This window comes from Bos indicus, chromosome 29 (assembly GCF_029378745.1).
Source record: "Bos indicus isolate NIAB-ARS_2022 breed Sahiwal x Tharparkar chromosome 29, NIAB-ARS_B.indTharparkar_mat_pri_1.0, whole genome shotgun sequence".
NCBI lineage: Eukaryota > Metazoa > Chordata > Mammalia > Artiodactyla > Bovidae > Bos > Bos indicus.
The window spans coordinates 34,938,022-34,964,691 of record NC_091788.1 but is presented as its reverse complement, the minus strand read 5'-3'; the positions used below and the strand labels follow the sequence as shown (position 1 = coordinate 34,964,691).

The 26,670-nt window shown below is 45.4% G+C and overlaps 2 protein-coding genes across 9 annotated transcripts in view; one reads left to right on the top strand and one right to left on the bottom strand.

Moving 5' to 3' along the window:
• Nucleotides 1-26,670, bottom strand: part of LOC109554632 (opioid-binding protein/cell adhesion molecule) — a 1,067,951-nt gene that overhangs the window by 50,807 nt on the left and 990,474 nt on the right. The gene's annotated exons all lie outside the window — the stretch shown is intronic.
• On the top strand, nucleotides 15,003-15,377 carry LOC109553970 (histone H4-like). The gene has a single exon (XM_019954291.2). It carries the CDS (start codon nucleotides 15,005-15,007, stop codon nucleotides 15,314-15,316), a length of 312 nt encoding a protein of 103 aa, XP_019809850.2. The 5' UTR covers nucleotides 15,003-15,004; the 3' UTR covers nucleotides 15,317-15,377.

Sequence of the window (26,670 nt, the reverse complement as noted above, 5' to 3'; positions counted from 1 at the left end):
AGGAAGCATTTTACTTACTAGATCAGGAGTTTACTATGACATGATATAATTCAGAAGCAGCCAGTTGGGACCCACAGACAGCAAGATGCAGAGGAAGTGGCCGGAGCATAGTGTCCTCCGAGTTTCCGCCCTCCCTGAATTATCGCCACTTGATCAACAACCTGGAAACTCCTGAACCTCTTTTGGGGGGGTTTATGGAGGCTTCACGGAGAAGGCAAATCCCATGGATGGAGGAGCCTGGTAGGCTGCAGTCCATGGGGTTGCTAAGGGTCGGACACGACTGAGTGACTTCACTTTCACTTTTCACTTTCATGAATTGGAGAAGGAAATGGCAACCCACTCCAGTGTTCTTGCCTGGAGAATCCCAGAGATAGGGGAGCCTGGTGGGCTGCCATCTAGTGGGTCGCACAGAGTCGGACACAACTGAAGCGACTTAGCAGCAGCAGCAGCAGCATGGAGGCTTCATGGCATACGCATGGTTGAAATCTTGGCCACTGATGACTGAACTCAAACTCCAGTCCCCGCCCCTCCCAGGAGATGACGGTTGGAAGAAATTTAAAGTTTCAACCACCTGATCACAGGACCCAACTTCCCTGGCAACCAGCCTCCATCCTTCGGTGTCATCCAACAATCACCTTATCAACATAACAAAAGACACTTTTCCTCTCCTCTCAGGAAATTCCAAGGGCTGGAGGAGCTCTGTGCTAGGAACTGGACAAAAGCCAAATAGATATTTCTTATCATAAATCACAGTGTCATAGTCATTCTTTGCAAACTTCCCTCATTACTTAGGAAATAGCGTTACACCAGGTCCACAAGCGATCTCTAACTCTCCATGTACATCTGAGTGAGTTACTGACTTAAAACCTCCTTGGGCTTCCTGCTTTATCACCAGTGAAAATTAGGGATTAGATTAGATAATTTCTGAAAAGCATGAGCTCTAATATTTTATCATCAGTAGCTGAGTTGGTTGAAAAAAATGTTTCTTTCAACCATTGATTCAAACTATGGGTGTGTGTGTGTGTGCACATACAAAGAAAAATATAACAAAATAAGAAATACATCTCACCTTCAGTCTCATGAGAAATCTCAAAGAAATAAACAAGCCCAAAGAGCCTTGAGCTTAGCAAATCAAAGCCGATTCATCTTCAGAAGAAAACAAGTGATATTTACATTATTAAATCACAATTACAAAGCCAATCAGCTGAGGAAGAGGAGAGACTATTTCCATCAATTATTCCTGAACTGAACATAATTTTCCCATCACCTGCAGATTGTAAATGGGAGCTCCAGCTCATCCCAGAACTCTTCCATCAGAGGAGTTATTAATCGGGTAATAACTTTGTTGAATTAGCAAGGACACCGATGAGATGGGGGGGAAGCAGGACACAGGGAGCCCGCAGGTGGCAGCCAGGTTAATTCCTGAGACAGGAGGAGTCTGCGTTCGGCTCCTGCCCCTGCTTCCCTGCTGAAGAAAGCACTCAGCTCTGGGGTTTTCATTCCAGGGAGTCAGCGGGTGGACAGGTAACACTAAGTCAACACTGCATCCTTTGCTGGCTGCAGGAGGGCTCTGATGTCTGCTAGCTATGAGGTCGCCCGGTGTTTGGGGAGCACCTCTGTCTGTTGGCTTTGTTTGGGTGCCCCCCTCCCCTCATCCCTGTAAGAATGGGGACTTCAGTCCTGGTGGGAAGTCCTGACTGTCTCATCAGGACTGCTTGTGGACTGAGAAGGGTGAGAAGACATGGACTGCTCTCTTATCTCTTTTGATGTGCTGGGGTGACCACATGGGTCTCAGTAGAGAGTGCTGTGTACTTGATACCCGAGCAGGTTCTCTGTGTTCCATCTTTTTCTCTCACCCCCTTGTTAAAGCTCCAGCCCCACGGGATTTCTCTGCCAGACCCAACAAGCTTCAACCCCGCCCCACCGCCTAACTGGCCGTGGGTCCAGTCCCTGCTTTGTAACATGACAGGCAGTCTGCTAAGAAACCAGGGTGTGCTTTGTTCTGGAAGCTGCAGAGAGCTGAAAGGACCGAGGGGAGGTCTTCTCTCTCCTATCCTGGAAGCCAAGCTCTGCAGTCTCCTGGTCTGAGCTTCTCACCTCAGGACTGTTAATGACTTTTGTGTCCTGGGGTCTAAAGGGGTTGGTTGCTAGGCACCCAGAGATGATTATCATGCAGGCTTTGTTTTAAAGAAACAAGAAAACAAACTGCCCAGCTCCTGGAGAGGGAAGTGGGCCAACCTGGGGGTGGGGTGGATGGAGGCATCTCCCACCAGGGGGGGGGCACCTGTGCATTTCCCACGCTGGAGCCTGTAAGTGACAGCGATGCAGACAGGTGACAATGAAGCTGGGTCCAGAAGCAGAGATGCCCTTATCCTCCACTCTTTGCTCCTTCATCCAGAGGGGTGTCTTGCTCCCACCCCCGAGAACTGAGACCCAGAGACCACGTTCTAAGGCTTCAGGATCCTCGAGAGAGAAAAAACAGCTCCCTAAACATGACTCAGATTGACTTTCTCATCAGCCAGGCTGGTAGGGGCTCCACAGATGAACTATAAATGCAACAACGATTCTTTTAACTCAGTTTTGTGAAATGGAAATGACATGCCTTATCTGCACGCTCTATTCCACCTTCCCCCAAGTAACTAGTGTATCCTTTGGGGCTCAACTTAACTTTTCCACTTTAGGGAAGCCTGTAATACCAGATGTTTCATTTTCAGACTTCGGACACAGCACCTCTTCTTTGTCTTGCTCTCTCCTGGGCTATCTGGCACACATGGGCTACAAAAGCCTTCTGCTTGGGGTGGCCAGGGGGAGGGAAGGAGCTCAGATGTGTGTTCCCAGAAGGCCACCCCCAGCTGGTCACTTGGGTAAAGAACAAGCTCCTCTCAAGCTGGTTCTCACCCACAAATCTCCCCTCCTGGGCAGGTAGATCCCTCCTCACCTGCTGACTGAGAGTGAGGAGATGGAAGGGGTCAGGGGAACGGCCCTACTGTTTCAGCCTTGGGTACATCACTACTTGTATGGCTCTTCACACCCTCTCCGCACCTTATAAATAATTCTCTTATTAACCTGCCTGTGCATGTGTGTGTGCTAAGTCACTTCAGTCGTGTCTGCCTCTTTGTAATCCTATGGTCTGTAGCCCACCAGGCTCCTCTGTTCATGGGGATTCTCCAGGCAAGGAGTGAGTTGTCATGCCCTCCTCCAGGGGATCTTCCTGATCTGCGGATTGAACCTGGGTCTCTTATGTCTCCTGGATTGGCAGGGGAGTTCTTTATCACTAGCACTACCGGGGAAGCCCTATTAAGCTGCCTACAATTGTTCAAGGTCAAGGGTGCCATCTGTTTCCTGGGAGACCCTGACTCCTTGATCCTGAAGTCTGAGATGCCCCAGCTCTAGGCTCCAGTAAGGCCTGTTTTCATCATTATATTTATCACTTAAGTGCAACCTGGTGATTTTTACCCCAAAGGGCTCACTTGGAAACCTCTGAGGACCATTCTGGTTGTCACAAGTGGGGCTTGGGGAGGGGGTGCTGCTAACGTCTAGAAACCAAAGTTCAGGGATGTGTCTAAAGGTCTCACGATGTGTCTCCAACAACAAAGAAATGTGTCTCGGGATGTCAAGGTGCCCACGTGAAAACCCTGCATCAGAGTGTAAACCTCTGTTCTGTCACCAGCCTGTCCAAGGAAGCTTAGTGAATGCCAAGACCGTCCACAGTGTCCCCAACAGCACCCCCCTGCCCACTGCAAGTCCTGGCAGGTGGCGGGGGCTCACAGAGAGCTGCTGGGAAAGCATGCGAGTGAAAGAAGGGAAATCACCAATGAGACCCATTCCTAGTTTCCCATCTCACTTTCCAGTTCTGGGGATAAGACTGATTATCCACTGATTTATTCACACCTAAACACAAACCCCGGAGAAGGCAATGGCAAGCCACTCCAGTACTCTTGCCTAGAAAATCCCATGGATGGAGGAGCCTGGTAGGCTGCTACGAGTCGGACACGACTGAGCGACGTCACTTTCACTTTTCACTTTCACACAATGGAGAAGGCAATGGCAACCCACTCCAGTGTTCTTGCCTGGAGAATCCCGGGGACGGGGGAGCCTGGTGGGCTGCCGTCTGTGGGATCGCACAGAGTCGGACACGACTGGAGCGACTTAGCAGCAGCAGCAGCAGCAAACACAAACCCATCAAGAGATAGATGCATGCCATCTAAACTGCTCATCCACTGGAATGGAAAGGCTGCATGCGATTTAGCTGGGGGCAGTGGTGCAAGGAGATGCCCCTGGGGTGTGGCCAGGAGGTGCCCTGGGGTGTGGCCAGGCCGTGATGGACACTGACCTCCAGAAGACCCCACTTCAACAGGCAGACCTGGAACAGCATGGTGGATGAGGAGACTGGAGGATTCAGGAAAGTTTAAGCTATTTTATTCCAGTTCCTCTGAAGAAAATTACTGATTTGTCTCTTGGTTAGTGAATTCTGGAGCCAGGGGAGAAATCCCTTCACTTAAATCATTCACTTTAATCACTTAAATTTACTCATTTAAGTTTCTCATCAAACTTCTCATAGTCACACGAGTAGCAAGAAAGACACTCTCTGTGTGCAAAGGCCATGACGGAAGCGTAGTTTTCAGCATTTAGCGGGGAAGCTAAGACTCCGGGCTGCCCAGGAGACCACTCAGTGGACCTGTCAGCTTGACTCTTCCTGCATCCCCTGTGTAACCCTGGGCTTATTCGTGTGGTCTCTGGTTTTACACTCCATGTGACTACAGAGTCACTTGCCACCTGTGTTTTTATTAACAGACCCAGCTTCTTCCAGGCCCTAACCTGCTCTTGGGGGAATAAAGTTCAAGTAACTCACTCAGCGTTTGCTCACCGTCCTTGGCAAGGTCAGCGACAGGAGAAGGCATCTCAGAAGTCTGATCATGAGCGTCTGATTCAGGAGGCTGAGGACCAGCGCTCAGTGAGCTGGGGCCATCTTCCCGAGGCCAGGCTTCAGTGGGCTGATAGCCGATCAGGAGCCACCAGGCATCTCATCATCCCGCCGGGCAGTCCCTCTACGTTGGTGATGCGCCACCACCTCTTCCGGGACTGCTCACAGTGACAGCCCCTCGAAGGGGTTCTGGGCAGAGCTGGGGTGAGGGGACAGAGCTCAGAGAGCAGGGCGCCAGCGCCCAGAGCTTCTCACGGATGTGGCAGCCCTGGTCCTGGGGCAGAAAGGTGTCTGTGTTTCCTCATAACTGAGTCTATGGGCCTGTTGCAGGGAGGCCAGTGGGCTGCCTTCACATCCAATCAGGCTACTCTATGGGAAACCCACACCAGCACAGAAATTGCTTCTTGACTGCAGGGACCTATAATATCTGCACACAGCGGCGTGCACACCACCTGGGAATGATGTGATTTCCAGTCTAAAATGTCAATTTATTTTATTTTTTTCCAATAAGGTTATAACAATCATGTCCCAACCCGGACTGAATAAACATGTCAGGGGCAGTGCGGGATACCAGCCGCTTCACTCTCTTCCTGGGAGACTCTTGTAATTTTATGAACAGAGTGTGATGCACTTATAATAGAAAGTATCACATAAACATGGATATAGTAGAGGTCAAACCCTTCTCCTAAAACATAACGGGGTATTCTTAAACAGCCTGATCTACTCCTATGCTCCTGGAACCAGCTCTGAAAAAGAGTTCCGCTGGGCTTCCTCATTTCCTTTCTACTTTTATTTTAAATTCCCAGGGCCAAAACATCCCTTTATGCCACAAAGGATCCCATGCATCAGGCGGTGCCTTGGGAATGCAGGAAAATGAGGCTGGAGGATCCAGGGGCCTGCAGGGGGTCGTCTAACCCACAGTCACCTTGTTCCCAGAGGGAAGTCCCCGTTAGGGAGGGTGTTCCCACCTCCGGTGCTGTCCTTCGAATAACTGATGTCACTCTCCAGGATAGATCTCTATCAGGTGCTTGGCAGAGGGAGTAGCAGAAGAGGTGTCTACCAGAGGGGAAGTGACTTCATTTCTGCATCACTCAGGGAACTGACATTGTTGATAGCATATTTCATTCTGGCCCCAAAGGAATCTTTACCCCTTCTGCTTGTGGCCCCAATCTTTAGTTACTGTCAACTACAAATTGGCACTTGCCATGGGCACTTGCCATCAACCTCTACAGGGATTAAGTCATGTTCTGCTGTAGCTGCTGACCTTCAACACTCTCTGAAAGGAGTTCAGGGTGGACAGCATAAATGAGGCACTCTGTACTCAGGCAGGGGAGAGGGGTAGGGTTGGAAACTGGCAGGACAGGTTTTCAGATAGACATTTTCAGGAGCAGATTTTATGAGTCCCACTCTTGTATCTCCTCATGTCTAGAGCAGCAGTAAAATCCTTCATGGTGATGCCTGCTCCTCGTAACCAGCAGTAATATGTGCAAAATATCTGCAAAAATATGTGCCTCACCAAAATCACATATATACTGACCTTTCGCTGCTGCCTCTCCGGAGCAGTTTCTCAGAGCTATCTGAGGTGCCGTCTCCTGGGCTACAGTCCTCATTTTGCCCCCAAATAAACCTTAACTCACAACTCTCACGTTGTGCATTTTTCTAAAGTCGACACATCCACGCAGATGCTTGCTCTCCTAGGAAGAAAAGCTACGACAAACCTAGACAGTATATCAAAAATCAGAGACATCACTTTGCGAACAAAGGTCCAAATAGTCAAAGCTATGTTTTTTTTTTTCTAGTAGTCATGTAAGGATGTGAAAGTTGGACCATAAAGAAGTCTGAGTGCTGAAGAACAGATGCTTTCAAATTGCAGTGCTGGATAAGACTTTTGAGAGTCTGTTGAACTGCAAGGAGATCAGACCAGTCAATTCTAAAGGAAATCAACCCTGAATATTCATTGGAAGGACTGATGGTGAAACTGAAACTCCAGTACTTCGACCACTTGATGTGAAGAGTTGACTTATTGGAAAAGACCCTGATGCTGGGAAAGATTGAGGGGAGGAGAAGAAGGGGGCAATGGAGGATGAGATGGTTGGACGGCATCATCAACTCAGTGGACATGAATTTAAACAAACTCTGTGAGATAGTGAAGGACAGGGAAGCCTGGCATGCTCCAGTCCATGGGGTCGCAAAGAGTCGGATGTGACCAAGTAACTGAACAATGAAGATTCACTAAGTAATAAAAACCATGCTGCTCTTCTGGGGAGGCTCTGAGAATGTGTATAGGATCCCAGGATGCAGTCAGGAGTCAGGGGGTCTCGGTCACAGCCGTTCCTTCCTTTGTTCCCTCCCTCCACTCCTCAGCCCTCACAGAGGCACCTGTAGATGCTCCCAGGAAAGCCTAGGCTTTTTATGAACTGCAGCTAGGGATAAACAGGCTTCCATTGTGAAGCAGAACACGACACAATGGAGAAACAGTCCATACAAAATAGACAATATTAAATAACAATGAATGATTTTAAGGAGCAAGTCAAACAAAAGAAAAGATGTCCAAGGCTGTGTGAATTAAATAACTAAGAATTCTAATCACTGCTAAAGGAATTTTAAACCAGGAGAGGTCACCCCAGGCTGGAATCTTTTAAAGTTTATTTTTAGTCAATTATTTTAGGGTTTGTGGATTTTAATTGGAAGAAAATTCTGTACAGTCTGGTCTAATGTCCTCATGTCTCTTCTGGTTCATGTCCAACTGCACTGTCGTCAGCAGCAAAAGAAAAGAGCAGAGCAGACTGTAGGGCTTCCCAGTTAGCCCATAACCACTTGTTCCTCCATTTGTTCAACACATAATAAATGGTTCTACCTGGATTCATGCAGAGGCTGGTGAGGGGGGAAGCCCAAAGTGCCCCACCAAGAGGCAATGCGATGCACCCACGGCATCAAGTGTGGAGGAGAGAGCAATACTGTCCATGAAAAGTGCTTTGACCTTGTCGGGGGTAAGTTATCAAGTAAACGCCTGCTATTATTGCTGTACTGCCCAACACACGCCACTTAAAATGACTTAGCCACTTAAACAATACCTTCTATAATGCTGTTTTTACAATTCTGTGGTTCTAGGAAGATGTATTATTCAAGACTGTTTGTCCGGCAGTAAAGGAATACAGACATAAAAGACAATCTAAGTTGGAATCTTGGGGTCATAAAGACAATTACAATGAAGAGTAATATAGATGACTTAAGGGGAGAAGCCAAGGGGATGATTTGAACCAGGCAGAGCATACTGGACCAGGCAGAGCATACGGAACCAGGAGGAACTGAGGCTGAATGAGGAGGAATTAGCTCAGCCTGTAAGTTCGGGAAGGGCATCCTGGGCTTGTTTGGGGTGCAGAGACCAGAGGGAGTAAGCATGCTCCACAAAACACAGGAGCAGAGACGAAGCTGGGAATGGGTGGGTAGGATGGTAACAGCCCTGAACACCTTCCAAACGAACCGTCACCTTCGAAAGGCAACAAGGACAATAACAAGAGATGTAAGACACATGCCCTGACCTTAGGAAGCTTACACTGGAGTCGTTGAGTAGGGCTGCATTCACTCACACACCCTTCTTCAAAAGGAATTAACATAAAAGGATGTATTCCTTCTATGGATATTCACTGAACGCCTGCTGTGTTTCAGGACTGATGAATGACTGATAACAACGCATTGAATGATAGAAGTCCTATCTCCTAGTGGAGGGACAGATCATAAACAGACAACCCATAAATAATAAATATAACATCAGAGAACAATAAGGGCTATAAAGAAATGTCAAAACAACAACAATGATGGTAATGATGATGATAGCAACTAAAATGTATCATGTAATTGCAGAGTGGCATGCACTTGCCATGAATTTCCCTGTTTCGTGTTCTATGACGAAGGCCATGCATGCTTGATCAGATTGCCCCTTTGCACTGAAACACTCATTCACTCAGATGTCTGGAGTGCTGTGTGCTGAGTCCCCTTAGGGAACTGAGTGATGGGCTGCCCCATGCGATGTTAGGTCCCATCTCAGGGCAGCATGTCTCGATGCCACAGGGGCTGGACCCTAGCCTCCACTCAGGACAGCTTCTTAGCAGCCAGAGCTCCCTGGAGGATGAGCCCAGGCACATGTGACAGGAGCTTTTCAGCTCAAGGTCTCAGCCTCCAGACCCGCCTCCTCGCCTCCTTTCAGTGATGTTTCCAAGAAATCTCTATCCAAAGCTAAAACCTCCATCCCAGAGATTGCTGACTAGAGGAGGCAACCTAAGATACTGCTGTGATAATTCAAGAGAGTGAGGCTCAGAATGTTGTCTGACCAGGAAGAAATGAAGCTCTTACCCCACAGTTTATTCCTGCTAAGGAGGAAGGGAAATAAGTCCTGCTGCTGCTCAGAGCATACGGTGGTACCCAGGATGTGTCTGGGAGGGGACTTGTCTGGCCAGACCAATGGTTCCCAAAGAAACATCCCAAACATCTCAAGACATGCGTTCTTTTACTCAACAAATATGGACAGCATCCTTTTGTTTTTTGGAAGCAGAGTTTATAGTGGTCTAACTATATGTATAGTTAGTGGCTTTATTACATATATATTCTTTCTTGGATTCTTTTCCAGTACAGTTTATTATAAATATTGACTATAGTTCTCTGTGCTATTCACTGGGATCTTGCTGTTTATTCGACTACCTCCTTTGTACCAGGCACAGTTCTGTGTTTGGGACACCCACAGAACAGACACGTAAGAGCATAGATTCCAGTGAGAAGGGCCAGTCAACACACTGATGAGCCAGTCCTGCAGGGAAAACTAGCCAAGTGGGTTGAGGAGGCTGGGGCTGTTCTGTCCTGGGTGGGCAGAGAAGCCTCTTTGATACAGCAGTCATAAGCAGACCCCTGAAGGGAGTGAAGGAATGAGACAGGAAGATGTGAGGGTAGAGGAAAGAAAGGAAATTGAGTAGAATGGAGACGGGTGATGTACCACCTTAGCATGCATGACCCAGGACCAGCTCAGGAGCCCACTCAGACCTGACTTATGCTCATGTCAGACACAAATGGCATAAATCTGGTTATACTCTGATCTCCAGGCTAATTGTAGAATAACACACTCCAGCCAGACGGGTAGAAGATATGGACTGTAATCTAGACTTGCCGTAATTAATTATGCCTCAGTTTTCCCTGCAGCAAGATGGTGATGGCAATTCCTTATCAACTTACCTTGCATGATTGTTGTGAGGCTCTGAGGAGTCAATGCTATACAAGAACCAAGAGCTAATTCATCGCCATAATACAAACTTCTTGGTCTCAGGACTCATTGATACTTAAAAGATTACTGAGGACCACAAAGAACTTGCTTTACTGTATTATACCTATCAATATCGATATTTATCAGACTAGAAATTAAGCTGAAAAAATTAATTATTTCTTTAAAATAACAGTCATAAACTCGTTACGCTTTAACATAAGTAACCTATTCCTATGAAAAATGGTTATCTTCTTAAATAAAAGTTAGTGAGAAGAGTTTTACATTTTGGCAAGTAGCTTTAATATTTCCCTAAGCAGGCACAGTTAGATCCCCTCACATATCTGCTTCTGTTATAATAGGTTGTTGTGTTTGAAGTGTGAAAAGAAAATGCCACACAGAGATACAGTCACAAAAGAAAGTATCTAGTAGCCTTTTCAGATAGCTGCAAGTATTTTCCCTTGGTATACACCAGCATTTAACAAGTGGTACTTTGTTAAAGCTTAATTTCACTGTGAAATCTGAAACCCCCTAGATCAAGGAACATTCTGTATTCTGTTACTCTAAAATCCTCTGTCCTGTCTTCCCCTTTGACTGGCTCTTTTATCCATGCATCATTTGGGAACATTGTGCGTTGATTATTTAGAAAACTTTCATCCACTGATTTGTGCAGATCTTCCACATTCTAACATACCTCATTATATAATTTTAAAAGACACAGAGTTGTGAATATCACTGCCAATCTCATTAAGAAAACCTTGGGCATTGGGAACCCACTAAGGTAATGAAGTAAGTACAAATTTCCCAAATTCGGGAAAACTCAAACTGTATGTTTTGTTACAAGTGCTGTCAGCTGTTCCCTGAGTTTCCAGGTTTGCATTATTCATTTTCAAGGAAATACCTGCTGAATAACAAAGTCTGGGTGACTGTCGTGCATCTGTCAATTGTTCTTTCCAGGACAAATGTTGTTTCTCAGACAAAGAAGGGGCTACTTTAGCTTGTAACTCAAATTGTCTAACAAGTGATTTTTCCTTGAGAACGAGCCGTGCTTTGTGCTTTAGGTGGACCTCTGTTTCATCTCACAGAGTAGAGAAAAGCCAGGTATTCAGTGTTGAGATGTAATAAAATCAAATTTTGATGCCTCCTTTCACTAAGCTGGCTTTTTATTCTTTTCTTTTTCTGACTGTGAGTGTGTAGTGATGAGGGGTACAGTGAAGATGAGCAGATGTCAGTGATGCTTCACTGATGAGTGGTAAGATTCAGCAGTACACCCACCATGACCTTGGTACTGTTAGGACAAATGCCAATACTTGGAAAAAGCAAATCATGTCTTAGTAATACTATGAGAATAGCTTTGTCTTCACAACCTCTCTGAAAGGGTCTTGGGGAATCAATGGATCACATTTTGAGTGTGACTGTATAATAAACACTTAGATGTGATGAAAGGGGTCAGGGCAGGGTCTGCAGGAGGAAAGCATATGGTGAGTAAAGATAAATGAATTCCAGCAGCAAAAAAATTGATGACTGGTAACCTGACAGCAAGGAGGAATCAGGAAATACTATAAAAGGTAGACGCAGGAACTCAAAAGCTTAGCGTCTGGGGGCTATTTTTCACAGGAGCAAATAGCCATGCACTTCAATAGCTCTGGAGGGTATCTCTGACACTCAGCCTTGCTCAATAAACACTATTCATAATGATGACCTTGAGTCATTAAAACAAGATTAAACAATATCAGCTCTACTGTATTTAAGAAGCCAAGGAAAGGTTTCTCTTTCACAGAATCTCTTGGAAATATTTCCAAAGAAGTGCTTGAAATTTAAAAATTGCTTTGGGGCTTTATTTAGATGTTGACTTGTGTGGACCAGCTCATTTCTGATGATGGATAAACAAAGTGTCTCAGTAATTAAATAAAAGACCATGAAATTAGGTAGGATTACTTATCCCACTTTATAGATGGGCAGTAGGCCTGAGTGAGATTAATGAGGGGTGTGAGGATGCTGAGTGAACTCAAGGAGAAGCAGAGCACAAGTCAGATCTCCAGCCCCACGCATCTGCCATTTCACAGACCCCTCTCCTGAGGCTGCCCAGAGGACTGTCCACCACCACCTGTGAAATTAAAAAACTTAGCATCTCTGAGAACTTTCAGCCCTCCCCAGGAGAGCCTGGGAAGCTGAGTGTTCGGGGACCTTGAGTATGATCTCTGCCCATCAGTCATGCTGAGCGGGGAGCTAGCGGCACTGAAGGAGAGACGGTGATTTATAACATCTAAATAATGCAACTGGGTTTGCTTCCTGGCCAGAGCCTCCTTGTTAGATGCCCTGAGAGCAGATTCCTCTGCCATAAGAAACAGAGAAACACAGATTCAATTACACTGCCTCCTAAGCTCTCTGGAAGGGAAGAAGGAAAAGGCATTCAACAATCAAGACAAAATATCTTAATCCTCCTGGCCCATCTCTTAGGAAAACATGTAATTCATGGCATCAGAGTGCATTTCTTTTTTTTTTTTTTTTTTGCTTTTGTGTAATAAAGTTTTATTAAAGTATAAAGGAGATAGAGAAAGCTTCTGACATAGGCATCAGAAGGGGGTAGAAAGAGTACCCGCTTGCTAGTGTTAACAATGAAGTTATATACTCTCCAGTGAATCCAAAGAATGTCTGGAGGTTGTAAAGACCTCATCAGACCTACTCCCATAATTTACATTTTAAGATAACAGAATTAGCCAGAAGGTTTAATCCAAAGACTGTCCTTAATCCAGAGACTGTCCTCAGGCAGGATACATTATTGTTATATAATCCTAAGGAATGTGGAGAAAGAAAAAAAGTTTGTCCTTTCTTCCACCTTGAGAATTCCAGACCCCTCTCTCCTTGGGGACCCCTAGACTCCTTATCAACCTGCCTAGGAAATGACTCTCTCATTCCCCCCTTTTCTTTTAGGAGAATTATGTTGCCTAGGGAAAAGGGGCGTCGTTCTCAGAGTGCATTTCTATGGAGAGAGGGTAGCTGGTGACCAGGCCTGGGTAATTAGGTTTTGCTGGAAATCAGTGCTCTAGCTGGCAGCTGGAAATTACCTCTGAAGGTCAGTCACACAGCAGGAGGGACTGGGGTAGCAAAGACGGCAGAATTCCCACATCTCCAGCAAAGAGGGCTCATGGTCTCAGCAAGACCACGGACACTGTTCTCAGCACCTTTTGCAATGACTGTCCAGTTGGATGAGTGTAAGAAGTGATAAAAGAAATTCCCTCCTGGGTCAGATGGTAAAGAATCTGCCTGCAATGTAGGAGATCCAGGTTCAACACCTGGGTCGGGAAGATCCCCTGGAGAACAAGATGGCAACCCACTCCAGTATTCTTGCCTGGAGAATCCCACGGACAGAGGAGCCTGGCAGGCTAGAGCCCATGGGGTTGCAAGAGTCAGACACGACTGAGTGACTAACACTTTCACTTTTCACTCACACCAATTATCTGGATTAATCAAGTTAAAAAATTATCTGCTCATCCAGTACCTGGAGACATTTGACTTGACTTACATGTATAATTTCTTCAACTTTCTCTTTGTAGCATCCGTGTAAATATTATCTGGGATTCATACTTTGGAGATCTCATTGCATCTTCGACTCACTTCAATTCATTCACTTCCCTTCCCGTTTCGTCCCCTCACTACCATCTCTTTCCCCAACACTATCACTGGGCACAAAAATGACATCTCATGGTCACTCCCCGGAGAAGGCGATGGCACCCCACTCCAGTGTTCTTGCCTGGAGAATCCCAGGAACAGGGGAGCCTGGTGGGCTGCTGTCTATGGGGTCACACAGAGCTGGACACGACTGAAGCAACTTAGCAGCAGCAGCAGCATGGTCACTCTCACACAAAAGCACTTAGTTTTCTTATCTCTAAGGCTGATGCCAGGGCAGGAAACTCTCGAGGAAATTCTAAGTTCTTGCTCTGAAAGTGTTATCCTTGACCAGCAGCACTGGCATTACTAGGGAGCAGCTGACTCGGGAGGCCCCATCCAGCTGCACTGAACAGCATCTGAAGTTAAAACAAAACCCCAGCAGGCCCTCAGGCGCCTTTGAGAAGCCCTGCTCTACTGCACTTCAATGCTTGAGAAACGTTGAGGATCAGGGAATCTGGGTTTAAGTCTGCTCTGCCACGTGGTGGAAAAACTCCTGGGCCATTTAATGACTGAGAACATCCATTTCCTCCTTTTGTGATTCAACCTAATAATGCGTTTTTGGTGCAGTCACACAGATTCAAGTATGTGTCTATGCATTGATCTTTTTATGTATCTAGGATAATAATATACTTATGATTCTGCAACTTTTTCACGAGCTACTTTTCCATAGCTGTATGCCCTTCCCTATTCTTTTTATTGGCTGTGTAGAAAGATATACCAGAATTTCTTTACATGTTCCTCTCTTTTTTTAACACATCACACAGCATGTAGGATCCTAGTTCCCCAACTAGGGATCAAATCTGTGCCCCTTGCATTGGAATCACAGAGTCTTAACCACTGGACGACTAGGGAACTCCTGTACATTCTCCCCTCTTAATGAGCATTCATGTTGTTTCTGCTTTTTCTCAATTAACAGTGTTGCCGTGAACATTCCTCTCCACCTCTGTAAGACTTTATTTAGAAAGGATTCTTAGAAATTCTCAATTAAAATTTGATCAATGCTCCCACTCTTGTCCCTAGTGGCTTACCAGCTTTCAACCTCACCTTCGGTCATGAGGATGCCTACCTCTCTGGTTCTCACCAAAATGAAATTTATTTACCTCCATACATGTTGCCAATCCCATTGCTTTAAAATACCTCCTGCGATTGTGACAGCAACCATGTCTGGTCGTGGGAAGGGTGGCAAAGGCCTCGGCAAGGGGGGTGCTAAGCGCCATCACAAAGTCTTGCGGGACAACATTCAGGGTATTACTAAGCCAGCTATCCGGCGTCTGGCTCGTCGTGGAGGCGTCAAACGTATCTCTGGTCTTATCTACGAAGAGACTCGTGGGGTGCTCAAAGTGTTTCTGGAAAATGTGATCCGGGACGCGGTCACCTATACGGAGCATGCTAAGCGCAAGACTGTTACCGCCATGGATGTGGTCTATGCGCTCAAACGTCAGGGCCGTACCCTTTACGGTTTTGCTGGTTGAGCAAAGCATCTAGCTTGAAACGTTTAGAAAAACTAAAGGCCCTTTTCAGGGCCGCAAAAAAAAAAAAAAAAAAAAATAAAATAAAATACCTCCTGCCATAATTTATAAAATTTGACTTCTACTGGAATAAATGATTATTATATTTATTATCTATTTATGTTGTTCAATACATTTTCTCTGTATTCATTTTTTTCTATTGGATTGTCTTTTTTTTTTTTCCTTTTGTCAGATTTGTAAGAAATCTATGTATATTCTGTGTCTGGTTGACTTTTTCTTATAGGCATTGAGGATATTTTATTCAAGATTGCTATTTATATTTTAATTTCATTTCACAGTCTGTCTTTCACTGTAATGCTTTTTGAAATCACCAGATCTGTCAACCTTGTCCTTTATAACTTCTGTATTCGAGTCTTGCTTAGGAAGTTATTCCCATATTCAAGGTCATAAAAATATCTTGTATATTGTTTAATTCTTTTTCATTTTCATGTTTAACTCCTTTTGGAAATCATTCTGAATTCTTCCAAACACTTTATTTAATAAGACAAAATTCTTTAGTTTTTTTTGGTCACTAACTTATGTATATCTTTAACAGTGAAAAACTAAGGTTGACTACAGACTAATTCTGCATATCCGGGTCACTGTTTCATATTTTAGACTTTTTTTGTGAATTCAGAATAATTTTGACTTGGCCTCTCCCAATGCGCACTCATCTAGAGAGAGAAACTCTGATCATCCCAAGATGTCCTCTTCCTTCTCATTGAGGAGTGCCCTTCCAGACTCAGAGAAGATACTTCATGAACAGGTTACAAGAGCAGAGGGCAGTGTCACAGGGTAAGTCCCAGTGACTCGATAGGACAAAATAAAACCTTCATCCAGCCTGGTCAACTCCTGTTGGAATAACAGTTGAATATTCAGGGCAATAAATTGAAAAGACCAATTGATGGTTTGAATTGAATCGGCAATGTGGAAACCATTGGCCTTGGCAGACGAGATCCTATTAGGTCTCGTCTAGGTGTCTCTGAGCTGGTGTAGGAAGTGGTTCCTACAGCAGAATCCATGGGGTTCGCTGAGATGGAGATGAAGATGAATCCTTTCCCAGCTCAGAGAGCAAGACCCCAATAAGCAGCAGGGCTGGCTCCTCAGGCCTGTACTGTTAATATGCAGCAGATACCTATTTGTCTCTTCTGGATCCAGTATTGAACACAAGAAACTGAGGCAAGTCATTTTAATTATGCAGGCACCTGTGTGTATTTGTACAAAGGCTTATTATAATGCTGTGGCTTCCAACTTGAAGAAAGGGAGGAAAGTAAAAAGGTCAACTAATATCTTCTCCTTTGTGGAGGGGGTGGGGGCCCCACCGAACAACAAAAAGGAGATAAGCTGAGAGGTGTAAAACTAAAGGATAATAAAATCCAGCCGATGCAGTTTAAAGACTGCTCATTAACTGGCCTGAGATACGGCACCCACTGTCGCTAGTGGCTGGAGATTATTCCTCAGCCTGCCACTGGCTGATAACAGACTCGTCCCGGGGCCTAAAGGCTCATTGTTCTGCAGGCAGAAATGGTGTCCCAGACGGAAGCCCAGTGGCTCCAGCCAGCCATGCCACTCGCTGGGGCCTTTCCTCTGCCTTCTCTGGGCTTAGGAAGAAAGGCAAGTCTGTATCACCTGCGCGCTGCTCTGGGACTTTTCCCAACCTCCCCCCTCACACGCCCATGACCTAATTTGGATCAGGGTAATTCTTGAAAATAAAATGCTGAAGTTTTCTTTTCCTTGAGAACAATGTCACATCCGTCAACTTAAAAAGACTTGCTCGTAGCACAAATTGTCTATACGACTCATTGGGCCCCTTCATTATGTTCCACCTTGTTTTATTATTTAAAGGCTTGGTGGGAGCTAAGTGTTTATAGATACATCACATTTTGGCACTGGAAGAGGATCTGGAGATGCGGTTTAATGCTCCCATTCAATAGGCTGGCGCTCTGCAGCCCAGAAAGAGAAGCGCAGGCCCATCTGAGAAGACCGTGGGGACAGTGAAGCTCCTCCCCCTGTTCCCAGGGCAACACTGAGAGAAAGGGGTTTCTGGGTCAGGTGGAAAGGGAGCAAGTGCCACAAAAATCACGGCGATCAGGGACTCTCCCAAGTCTTACTTTTCTTTTTTTTTTTTTTTTTTTAAATGTGTGATCTTTACTTTCAGCCTGCAAACTCTTAGTTGCAGCATATAGGATCTAGTTCCCTGACCAGAGATTGAACCTAGTCCCCCTGCACTGGCGTCTTAGCCACTTGGACCCCCAGGGAAGCCCCTCTCAAGTCTTACTAATAATGTTCTACGGAACAAAATGGAAGTCAAGGATTCTAAACTCAGAGCTCAGACCCTACCACCTGTTGCTCAACCTGCGCTGATGATGTCAGAACGAGGTACCTGGCCTCAAGGTGTTCGCCAGGGTTAAGGCCGTGCTCTGCTGTGTGACCTCCATGCTTGCAGACTTCTATCGTCCCTCATCTCATTACTTCTTGGTCCAAGGGAAGAAGTGCTCCATCATCTGGACAAAACTCATGTCCATCTGACCTGGTCTCCTCACATCCTCGTTGCTGGGACCCTGTTTATGCCATCAGTACCCTTTACTCTCTGGATTGTTCTGGCTTTTGTTCTTCAACCTACAATGATGCCCAATGCTTTCCTCTCATTAGAAACAACTCCTGAAACTGCAAACCCCCTTGAGCCAAAGTACATACCTCTCCTTCCCCTGCAGTCAAACTAATTGTAAAAGATGTACATTCCTGCCTGTGCTTCCCTTGCTTCTGTTCACACCTTTGCAGCAGGCATCTGACCTTCTCACCCCACTTAAACTGCCTGGGCCAAGGTGACCAGCAGACACTATATGAATGCAATGGATTCTTTTCAGTCTTGCTTCACTTGACTGCTCCATGGAAAGGTCCAGGACATACAGACCAATCCATTATATTGTAATTACTACTACTACTAGTATTATTATTAAAATCCCCTATTTTTGACACGGTCTTTTCTCTTGGGATCAACCTCATTACTTTCTCCTGGTTCTTCTACTTCCTAAATTCTCATTTCTCTTAGTCTTCTAAAAAGACTCCTTTTCCTCCACTCCTTTTCTCAGGGTGGGTACAGACTCTGTCCTCAACCCTGTCTCCTGCCCATTGAAATCCTCTTGTGTTTCAACTACCACCTACTATACATATAGATAAGAATAAGGCAGACCTGACTGCAAGATAGCCCTACATTTCTCAAATGAGGAAAATCAAAACAGAATTTTGAAAATTTTTAGGAATGAAGATAAAATAATAACCAATGCTTATATATCATATTAAATTATTTAACTTAAATGAACACATGCATTTAAAATAACACTATATAAAAACCTTGGGCTTCCCTGATAGCTCCACTGGTAAAGAAACCACCTGCAATGCAGGAGACCCTGGTTCGATTCCTGAGTCAGGAAGATCCCCTAGAGAAGGGAAAGGCTACCCACTCCAGTATTCTTGGGCTTCCCTGTGGCTCAGCTGGTAAAAAAATCTGCCTGCAATGCGGGAGACCTGGGTTCGATCCCTGGGTTGGGAAGATCCCCTGGAGAGGGGAAAAGCTACCCGCTCCAGTATTCTGGCCTGAAGAATTCCATGGACTGTATAGTCTGTGGGGTTGCAAAGTTGGACATGACTGAGTGACTTTCACTTTCATACATAAACCAGTATATTAATTTAGAAATCTTGTTTTTCCCCCACTGGGGGTTAGTTAAACTCTTCCTATGGATCATGACATCAGGCTCTTAGATTTCCCTGGAGGAATTCACTTGTCATCCAACACAGCTTTCAAAGCCCAGCATCTTCATACCAGTATTGGTACCAGCACGCATTCTGCTTTTCTGAATCACCTTATGAGGCCATCTGTGGAAATTAAACTCTGAATCACCAGTATCTCTTTGCGTAGAAGTTGGCTGTTTACTTTTCTATAGCGTTGTATATATGTCTGATTTCCACTTACTATGTTGCTTTTTAAAATGATTTCTAAAAATCTGTTTATATCAGGTCATAGCCATAAAAATTATTTAAATCAGCGTTAAAAATCTTTAACCATGTTTTAATCGATTCTTTCTGACCATCTCCCAATTATTTCAAAATATCAGTGACGGAGATAGTTTCAGTTAATGTGTCCACCCAAACATGACTTCATTGCTCTAAATAAATAAGTAATTGAGAGAACACTTTGCATTGCGGAAGACTCTATAAGGATTGCAAGGTAACATTGCTCTACATTTGCCTGGGGACTAATTTTAAGGGACATCTCACACTGAATTAGATCATTTATGGTACATGCAAATGGCTCTCAAAACTATATATACCTCCCAGAACTCTCTGGCACTCCAGAGTCGTGAGTCTAATTGCACACCGAGCCAGTCACATCCAGACATCACCAACACCCCAAACTGGGGATATCTAGAATTACACTCATTACTTCACCTCCAATTAATGTGTCCTCTATATATTATTGAAAGTAACCACTACCAATCCCAGTTAGACAGTCAGAGCTCTGCAGATACTCTGAGGCTACTGCACTTGTCTCACTGGCATTTATTCTTAAATTTTACTTATTTCTTTTTATTTGGCTGTGCTGGGTCTCACTTGCAGGATGTGGGATCTTTAGTTGTGGCATGTGAACTCTTAGCTTCAGAATGTGGGATCCAGTTCCCCGAACAAGGATCGAACCTGGATTCCCTGCACTGGGAGTATGGAGTCTCAGCCACTCGCTGGATCACCAGGGAGGTCCCTGGCATCCTTCTTTAAACAAACCTCTAGGGCATACCTACCCTGTTCTAAGTGTAAGTGCTAGGGAGGCGTCAATCAAGCAGGACGTGTATTATTATGGGGTGTATTGTCTAGCAGGGGAAGTGAGAAACAAAGAGAAGATGCCAAGGAAAAAATGTGGAAAAATGAGAAGAAAATATATGATGATGAAAATGAAACAAGGTGATATATTAGAGAATGAGTAGGTTCTGCTCTAGATCAGAAGGCCGGAGATGTGGACCCTTAACACCAAGGATGGGGTTAAGCATGTACAGATATGGAGGAAGAACCCTGCAGGCAGAAGCAGCCCCATGCACAGAGGCCCTGGTATGGGGATGAGCAAGACAAAGACTAGGAAGGAGGCTTCAAACTGGAGCAGAGTCAGTGAAGGCCAGGGAATATGTGTGCGTGTGTGTGTGTGTGTGTGTGTGGTGGGGCAGTGGCTATCCGGTGAGGGTAGATAAGTAGTTAAGGATGCAATTATAGAGGAGAAGCTTGGATTTCACGCTAAGTGCTAAATCATGTGACATTTCAGGATTCTGAACATTTTGGCCTCTTTACACTTGGTAAAGAAGTCTATTACAACATGTGGTTTTGTTTGAATATTTGTTTACATTATGTTTGCTGTTCTTTTTTCCTTTACTAGAATATTCCTCCATGGTTTAGCTGCTAAAGAATCTGCCTGAAATGCAGATGTGGGTTTGATCCCTGGGTGAGGAAGATTCCCCAGAAAAAGAAATGGCAACCCACTCTAATATTCTTGCCTGGAGAATCACAGGGACAGAGGAGCCTGGCAGGCTACAGTCAGTCCATGGGGGTCATAAAGAGTCAGACACGACTGAATACATCAAGCCATTTTACATTCAGTTTGCAGTTCTTTTTTCCTTTACTAGAATATAAGTTCTCTGAAGGCAGAAGAGTATATTATTTGTCTCTGTATCCCCAGGGCCTCATACATAGTAGGTACTCCACAAAAAAATCTGTCAAATGTATAAATAGTTCTACTTCATATCTATCTATCTAGTAGATATCTATCTAGTAGCTAGTTGAGGGTTAACACGATTCGTTCCTGGCAGCCTGATCCATCCTCGGAACAGCTACAGTGGGCTCATTACCAAGGACAATGCTCTGTAATGAAGTCTTCTTGCATATCTCTGGTAATAATCATCATAGAGGGAGAAAATGAGCATCTCTGGGTAATATTTATATTTCCTAGCAGCAAAGACATTCTCCTCTGTAATACTGCCTGTAAAAGCAGTGAGGAAGCCAAGAGGATACAAGTTCTCCATGGCAACTCGGTCACAGCAGCATGCAGCCTCTGCCAGGGCTTCAGATAAATGGAATAAGTGGAGGTGAGCTTCCAGCTGCAGGATGAGCCTTGCAGCGGGGCTTGCAGTGAAGCCTCTCTCCCCACTGGGACCAAGAAGCCGCAGCGCCAGGGCCCCGTGCATCATCGCTGCGGGGGGTCAGTGGTGGCCTGGCCCCACAGCATCCCTCTCGCTACCTTCAAGGGCTGCCCTGAGAGCTCAGTCTCAGCAAACCAACAGGTCACCAGTCTATCAGCTGCTCCGACACCCACTAAAATAGATCTCTTACGTTCAGAATATTAACCCAAGAAGACTTTACCCAAGACCACTGGGAGTTCTCTCCACATTTCCTTAGGCTCTCAGGTCATTTCTCTCACTGTGATTCACAGCCCACTGTCTTCCCTTGGCCTGGAAGGGGAACCCGACGTGGCACCTGGTTAGAAGGAACAGCTGCTGAATGCAAGACGATGAGAACCTCCCATCGCACCATCAACTCCCTGCAAGAACAAGAGGCGCCAAGCAGCAGACCACCAGGGAAGGGCCTTTGGCAAAGCCATCCTCAGGGCTCTTAGCTAATACAAAAGTGAAAAATCTAAGTGTTAATCACGCAGTTGAGTCTGACTCTTTGAAACCCCATGGACTGTAGCCCGCCAGGTTCCTCTGTCCATGGGGTTCTCCAGGCAAATATACTGGAGTGGGTTGCCATTTCCTTCTCCAGGGGATCTTCCTGACCTAGGGATTGAACTAGGGTCTCCTGCACTGCAGGCATATTCTTTACCATCTGAGCCATCAGGGAAAACCCAAGCTAATACAGCTACTAAGATGCATTTGTAAAAATTCATATGAAGGGGGAAATCAACGGAAAGTCAGGAAAGAGCCTTCGGGAAACTTCGAATGCAGAGCTCTCTCCTCAGGGCCCTCTCTTTTGGGAAAACCCCACCCTGTGAGGGAGACATCCTCATGGACCCACATAGATTAAAGAGTCATCACTAAAGGGACCTCAGCTAGGCCAATGGCCCCAGGCCCTCCCTATCGGTGCTGCTGAGGAAGACTTGACAGTTGCTAAGTTGCTTCAGTCGTGTCCGACTCTGTGCGATCCCATAGATGGCAGCTTACCAGGCTCCCCCATCCCTGGGATTCTCCATGCAAGAACACGGGAGTGGGTTGCCACTTCCTTCTCCAATGCATGAAAATGAAAAGTGAAAGTGAAGTCGCTCAGTCATGTCGGCTCTTCGTAACCCCATGGATTGCAGCCCACCAGGCTCCTCCACCCATGGGATTTTCCAGGCAAGAGTACTGGAGTGGGTTGCCATTGCCTTCTCCAGACTTGACAGTGCTCAGTACTAAATTAAGACACTGACAAGGAGACTGCATCTTGAGAGGGAGGTGCTTCATCCCTCTAGGAGCACTAGAATGTGTTCTGAAACATGCAGTCAAGGAGAGAGTAAACTAAGAGGAAGTGGATTTATTCACGAAGGAGAGGACAATCCCAAAGGAGAGACAAGGTCAAACAACAATCAGGTCTCAGTATCCCCATGGCCTGGGCGCCTCAGCCCCGGCTGCACTTGGTAGTGAGACCTGTACCCTCTGACTCTGTCCAGCCTGGCCCCATCCTGTCCTGTACATGCAGGACCTCAGCCCCCATGGGTGGGCAGAAACAGGAAGTCCTCTGCAGTGACCACAACCTGGCTGGAACCTCTGGCCTCCCTTCCAAGCTTGCTGTTGGTGTCCTCTGTTCAGATGATGCTCTTCTGTCTCAAACTTCATGTTCTCACCAAGGTGGAGCTCCACTCTGAACCTCAGCAGGTTTTACTAGGACCAGGACACCTTATTGGATCCTGTAGGCTCTCCTCCAAAGCCCTCAGTTGTGTTCCCTGCAGGTGAAGGGAATAGCTACTCCCAGAACCTCTGCTCTGGCCAACCTGGTCAAAGAACATGTGCCATCCTGAGTGGCATTTCTTCTGGGTCCCAGCATCAGTCTGTCTCAGCCCATGGTCATCTGTTGAGGCCCCTCCTTCACTGTGCTAGAGGCACTGACCCCGCTCCCCATGCTGCTGGTTTATTTTACTATTACTGGACCACTGGAGTGCTTATTCCCTTCTGCTCACGTATCCCTGGGAGTCCCTTCCCGAGTCCCAGCAGAGCCCATGGGATAAGAGTACAGGGTGGGTTTTGGTGGGGTCTGTGAGAAAGTTCAGGAGGTCTTTGTTATTGCTCAGTCACTCAGTTGTGTCCTACTCTCTGTGACCCCATGGACTGCAGCATGCCAGGCTTCCCTGTCCTTCAGGAGGTCTTAGGGCTGCCCTAAATCCCAGAGATGTAATATGTGTGTTTTTCCTGTTTCCTATTGTATTTTATTAATTCTAAGTGGGTCATTGAGTTTATAGAAACAAAGTTATTTTAAGACTTCATTTTTCAGACATGAAGCTCTAAAGAGCAAATTAGAGAAATGTATTAACCTCCTATGATGGACTGAATTGTGTTCCTTTCCCAAATTTATACGTTACCCCAGAATGTGACTGCATTTAGAGATGGGGCCCTTAACAAGGTGATTACGGTAACAGGAGTCCTCTAGTGGGGCCCTAACCCAGTCTGAACGGTGCCCTTATAAGAGGAGATCAGGGCACACACAGAGACACCAGGAATCCAGGTGAGCAGAGAAAAGACCAAGTGAAGAAGCAGCATGAGGGTGGCCATCTGCAAGTCGAGGAGAGAGACCTCAAAGGAAGCCAGCCCTGCCTGCACCTTCATCTTGGACTTCAACCCTTCAGAACTGTGAGAAAATAGATGTCTGCTGTGGAAGCCCCCAGCCTGGGAACGTTGTCATGGCAGCCCCAGCACCTCCCCTCCAGCACCGGAAAGTGTACCCTGCAGTGCCATCCATGTTACACGGATGCTGAACTCATGTGATGTCTTTCTATCTCACTCACAGATACCAACACTCATTCCAACATGCATTACAAGTATTCAGATGGATACACAGATCTCTGGTGACCTTCAACACAGGAAACGGGCTCAAGCCTGGAAAAAGCCCATCAGAATGAGGAGCACACTTGTTTCTAGAGTGTGTTCCTGTTTTCATTCTTAGGGGCCGGGTGTGGTGGGTGGAATGCAAAAAGACAGGAAGCATGGGCTGGTGAATTCAAGCAATCACTGGCTTTAGGAAAGAGGATTCTATTTTTTTTTCCTTTTAATTGTGAATTCTCTTCAGATGCATAGAGTAATTAACTTGAAAAAGTTTTGATTTACAAATGAGGACTCCCTGAAAACATTTCTAAAATGCAAATACTGTAGCAAATGAAGTATACATTTATATCAGAGGTGACACAAAATGATTTGCTGAGATGTCATTTTGTTCATTTTTAAATGTATGGAGGACATTTAAGTAGAAAAAAATAATAATGGCAGATATTTAAAAGTTTAGGCAGCTGAAAATCCAGCAGGTAGAGAGAGAACACGAACATACACTAGAACACTGCCCCAGCAACAGCATCACTGGCCGTATATCCTGTTGAAAAGTATAATCCAAAAGACACATGCACCCTAGTGTTCATTGCAGCACTATCCACAATAGCCAGGACAGGGAAGCAATCTAGATGTCCACCAACAGAAGAATGGATAAAGAAGATGGGGTACATATATACAGTGGAACATTACTCAGCCATAAAAAGCAAGGAAATTGGGTCACTTGTAGAGATGTGGAGGGACCTAGGGATTGTCATAGAGTGAAGTGAGTCAGAAAGAGAAAAACAAACATCATACATTAATGCTTATACATGGAATCTAGAAAAATGGTATAGATGATCTTATTTGCAAAGCAGAACTAGAGACACAGATGTAGAGAACAAACATATGGGCACCAAGGGGCAAAAGGGCGAGTGAGATGAATTGAGTGACTGGGGTTGACATATATACGCTGCTATGTATAAATTAGATAACTAATGAGAATCTACTGTAGAGCACAGGGAACTCTACTCAAGGTTCTGTGGTGACCTAAATGGAAAGGACGGAGAAGGCAATGGCACCCCACTCCAGTACTCTTGCCTGGAAAATCCCATGGATGGAGCAGCCTGGTAGGCTGCAGTCCATGGGTTCACAAAGAGTTGGACATGACTGAGCGACTTCACTTTGACTTTTCACTTTCATGCATTGGAGAAGGAAATGGCAACCCACTCCAGTGTTCTTGCCTGGAGAATCCCAGGGATGGGGGAGCCTGGTGGGCTGCCGTCTATGGGGTCGCACAGAGTTGGACACGACTGAAGTGACTTAGCAGCAGCAGCAGTAAATGGGAAAGGAAATCCAAAAGGGAGAGATACATGTATTACATACGGCTGACTCACTTTGCTGTACAGCAGAAAGTGTCACAAACTTGTGAAGCAACTATATCCCAATTTAAAAAAAGCAACATTGCCTACACAAAAGTGAAAGTCAAGGCACAAGCAGTGACACACGGGTATAAGAACTTTAGCTGGAGTCACACAGATCTAGGAGCGAACACCATCCTCTAAGTCTAAACTGTGTTCTTCCATAAGTTACTTGAATTTCGAATTCTCAACTTTTAACCTGTGAAATGGGTTCATAATACCATTTCTAACTATATGTTAAGGAATGATTAAATGAAATAATACAAAGGAGAGCACACAGCTCTGAGTATCAGGGACCTAGTAAGTGCTCTGTCCTTGTAGATCGAGGTGATGGTGGGAAGAAGAGAAAGATGAGGAGGGGAAGAGGCAGTGAGGAAGAGTGGAGAAAGAGACAGGGCAGCTGCCCAAATTCTGCCTGGACACTTGTTCCCTGAAGAGTCATTTGGGTCAAGGACTTTGTTGGTCCCAGTTGAGAATCTAACAGCAACACTGAGGGAATAAAGTGTTTAAGAAACCCCGTGGATAATTATTCATCAGCTGTAAACTGATGAGTGGACTCTGGTTATGCTGATCCTTCTCTTCTCAGTTTAATGACTTGTTAAATAATATAATTGATGACTGTTGCCTTTCTCATCAAAATGATACTGGCAGAGCCCAGGAAAGCTATTAATTTTACTTGTGTTTAGTCCTTGATTTCTATGATGAATTGGTGCTGCTCCTGATGCCGAGGGGACCCTTTAAGAGGGAAGTAAGTCAGAAAGAGAAAGACAAATATCATATATTAACACATATATGTGGAACCTAGATAGATTGTACTGATGAACCTATGTGCAGGGCAGCAAAGGAGATGCAGACATAGGGAACAGACTTGTGG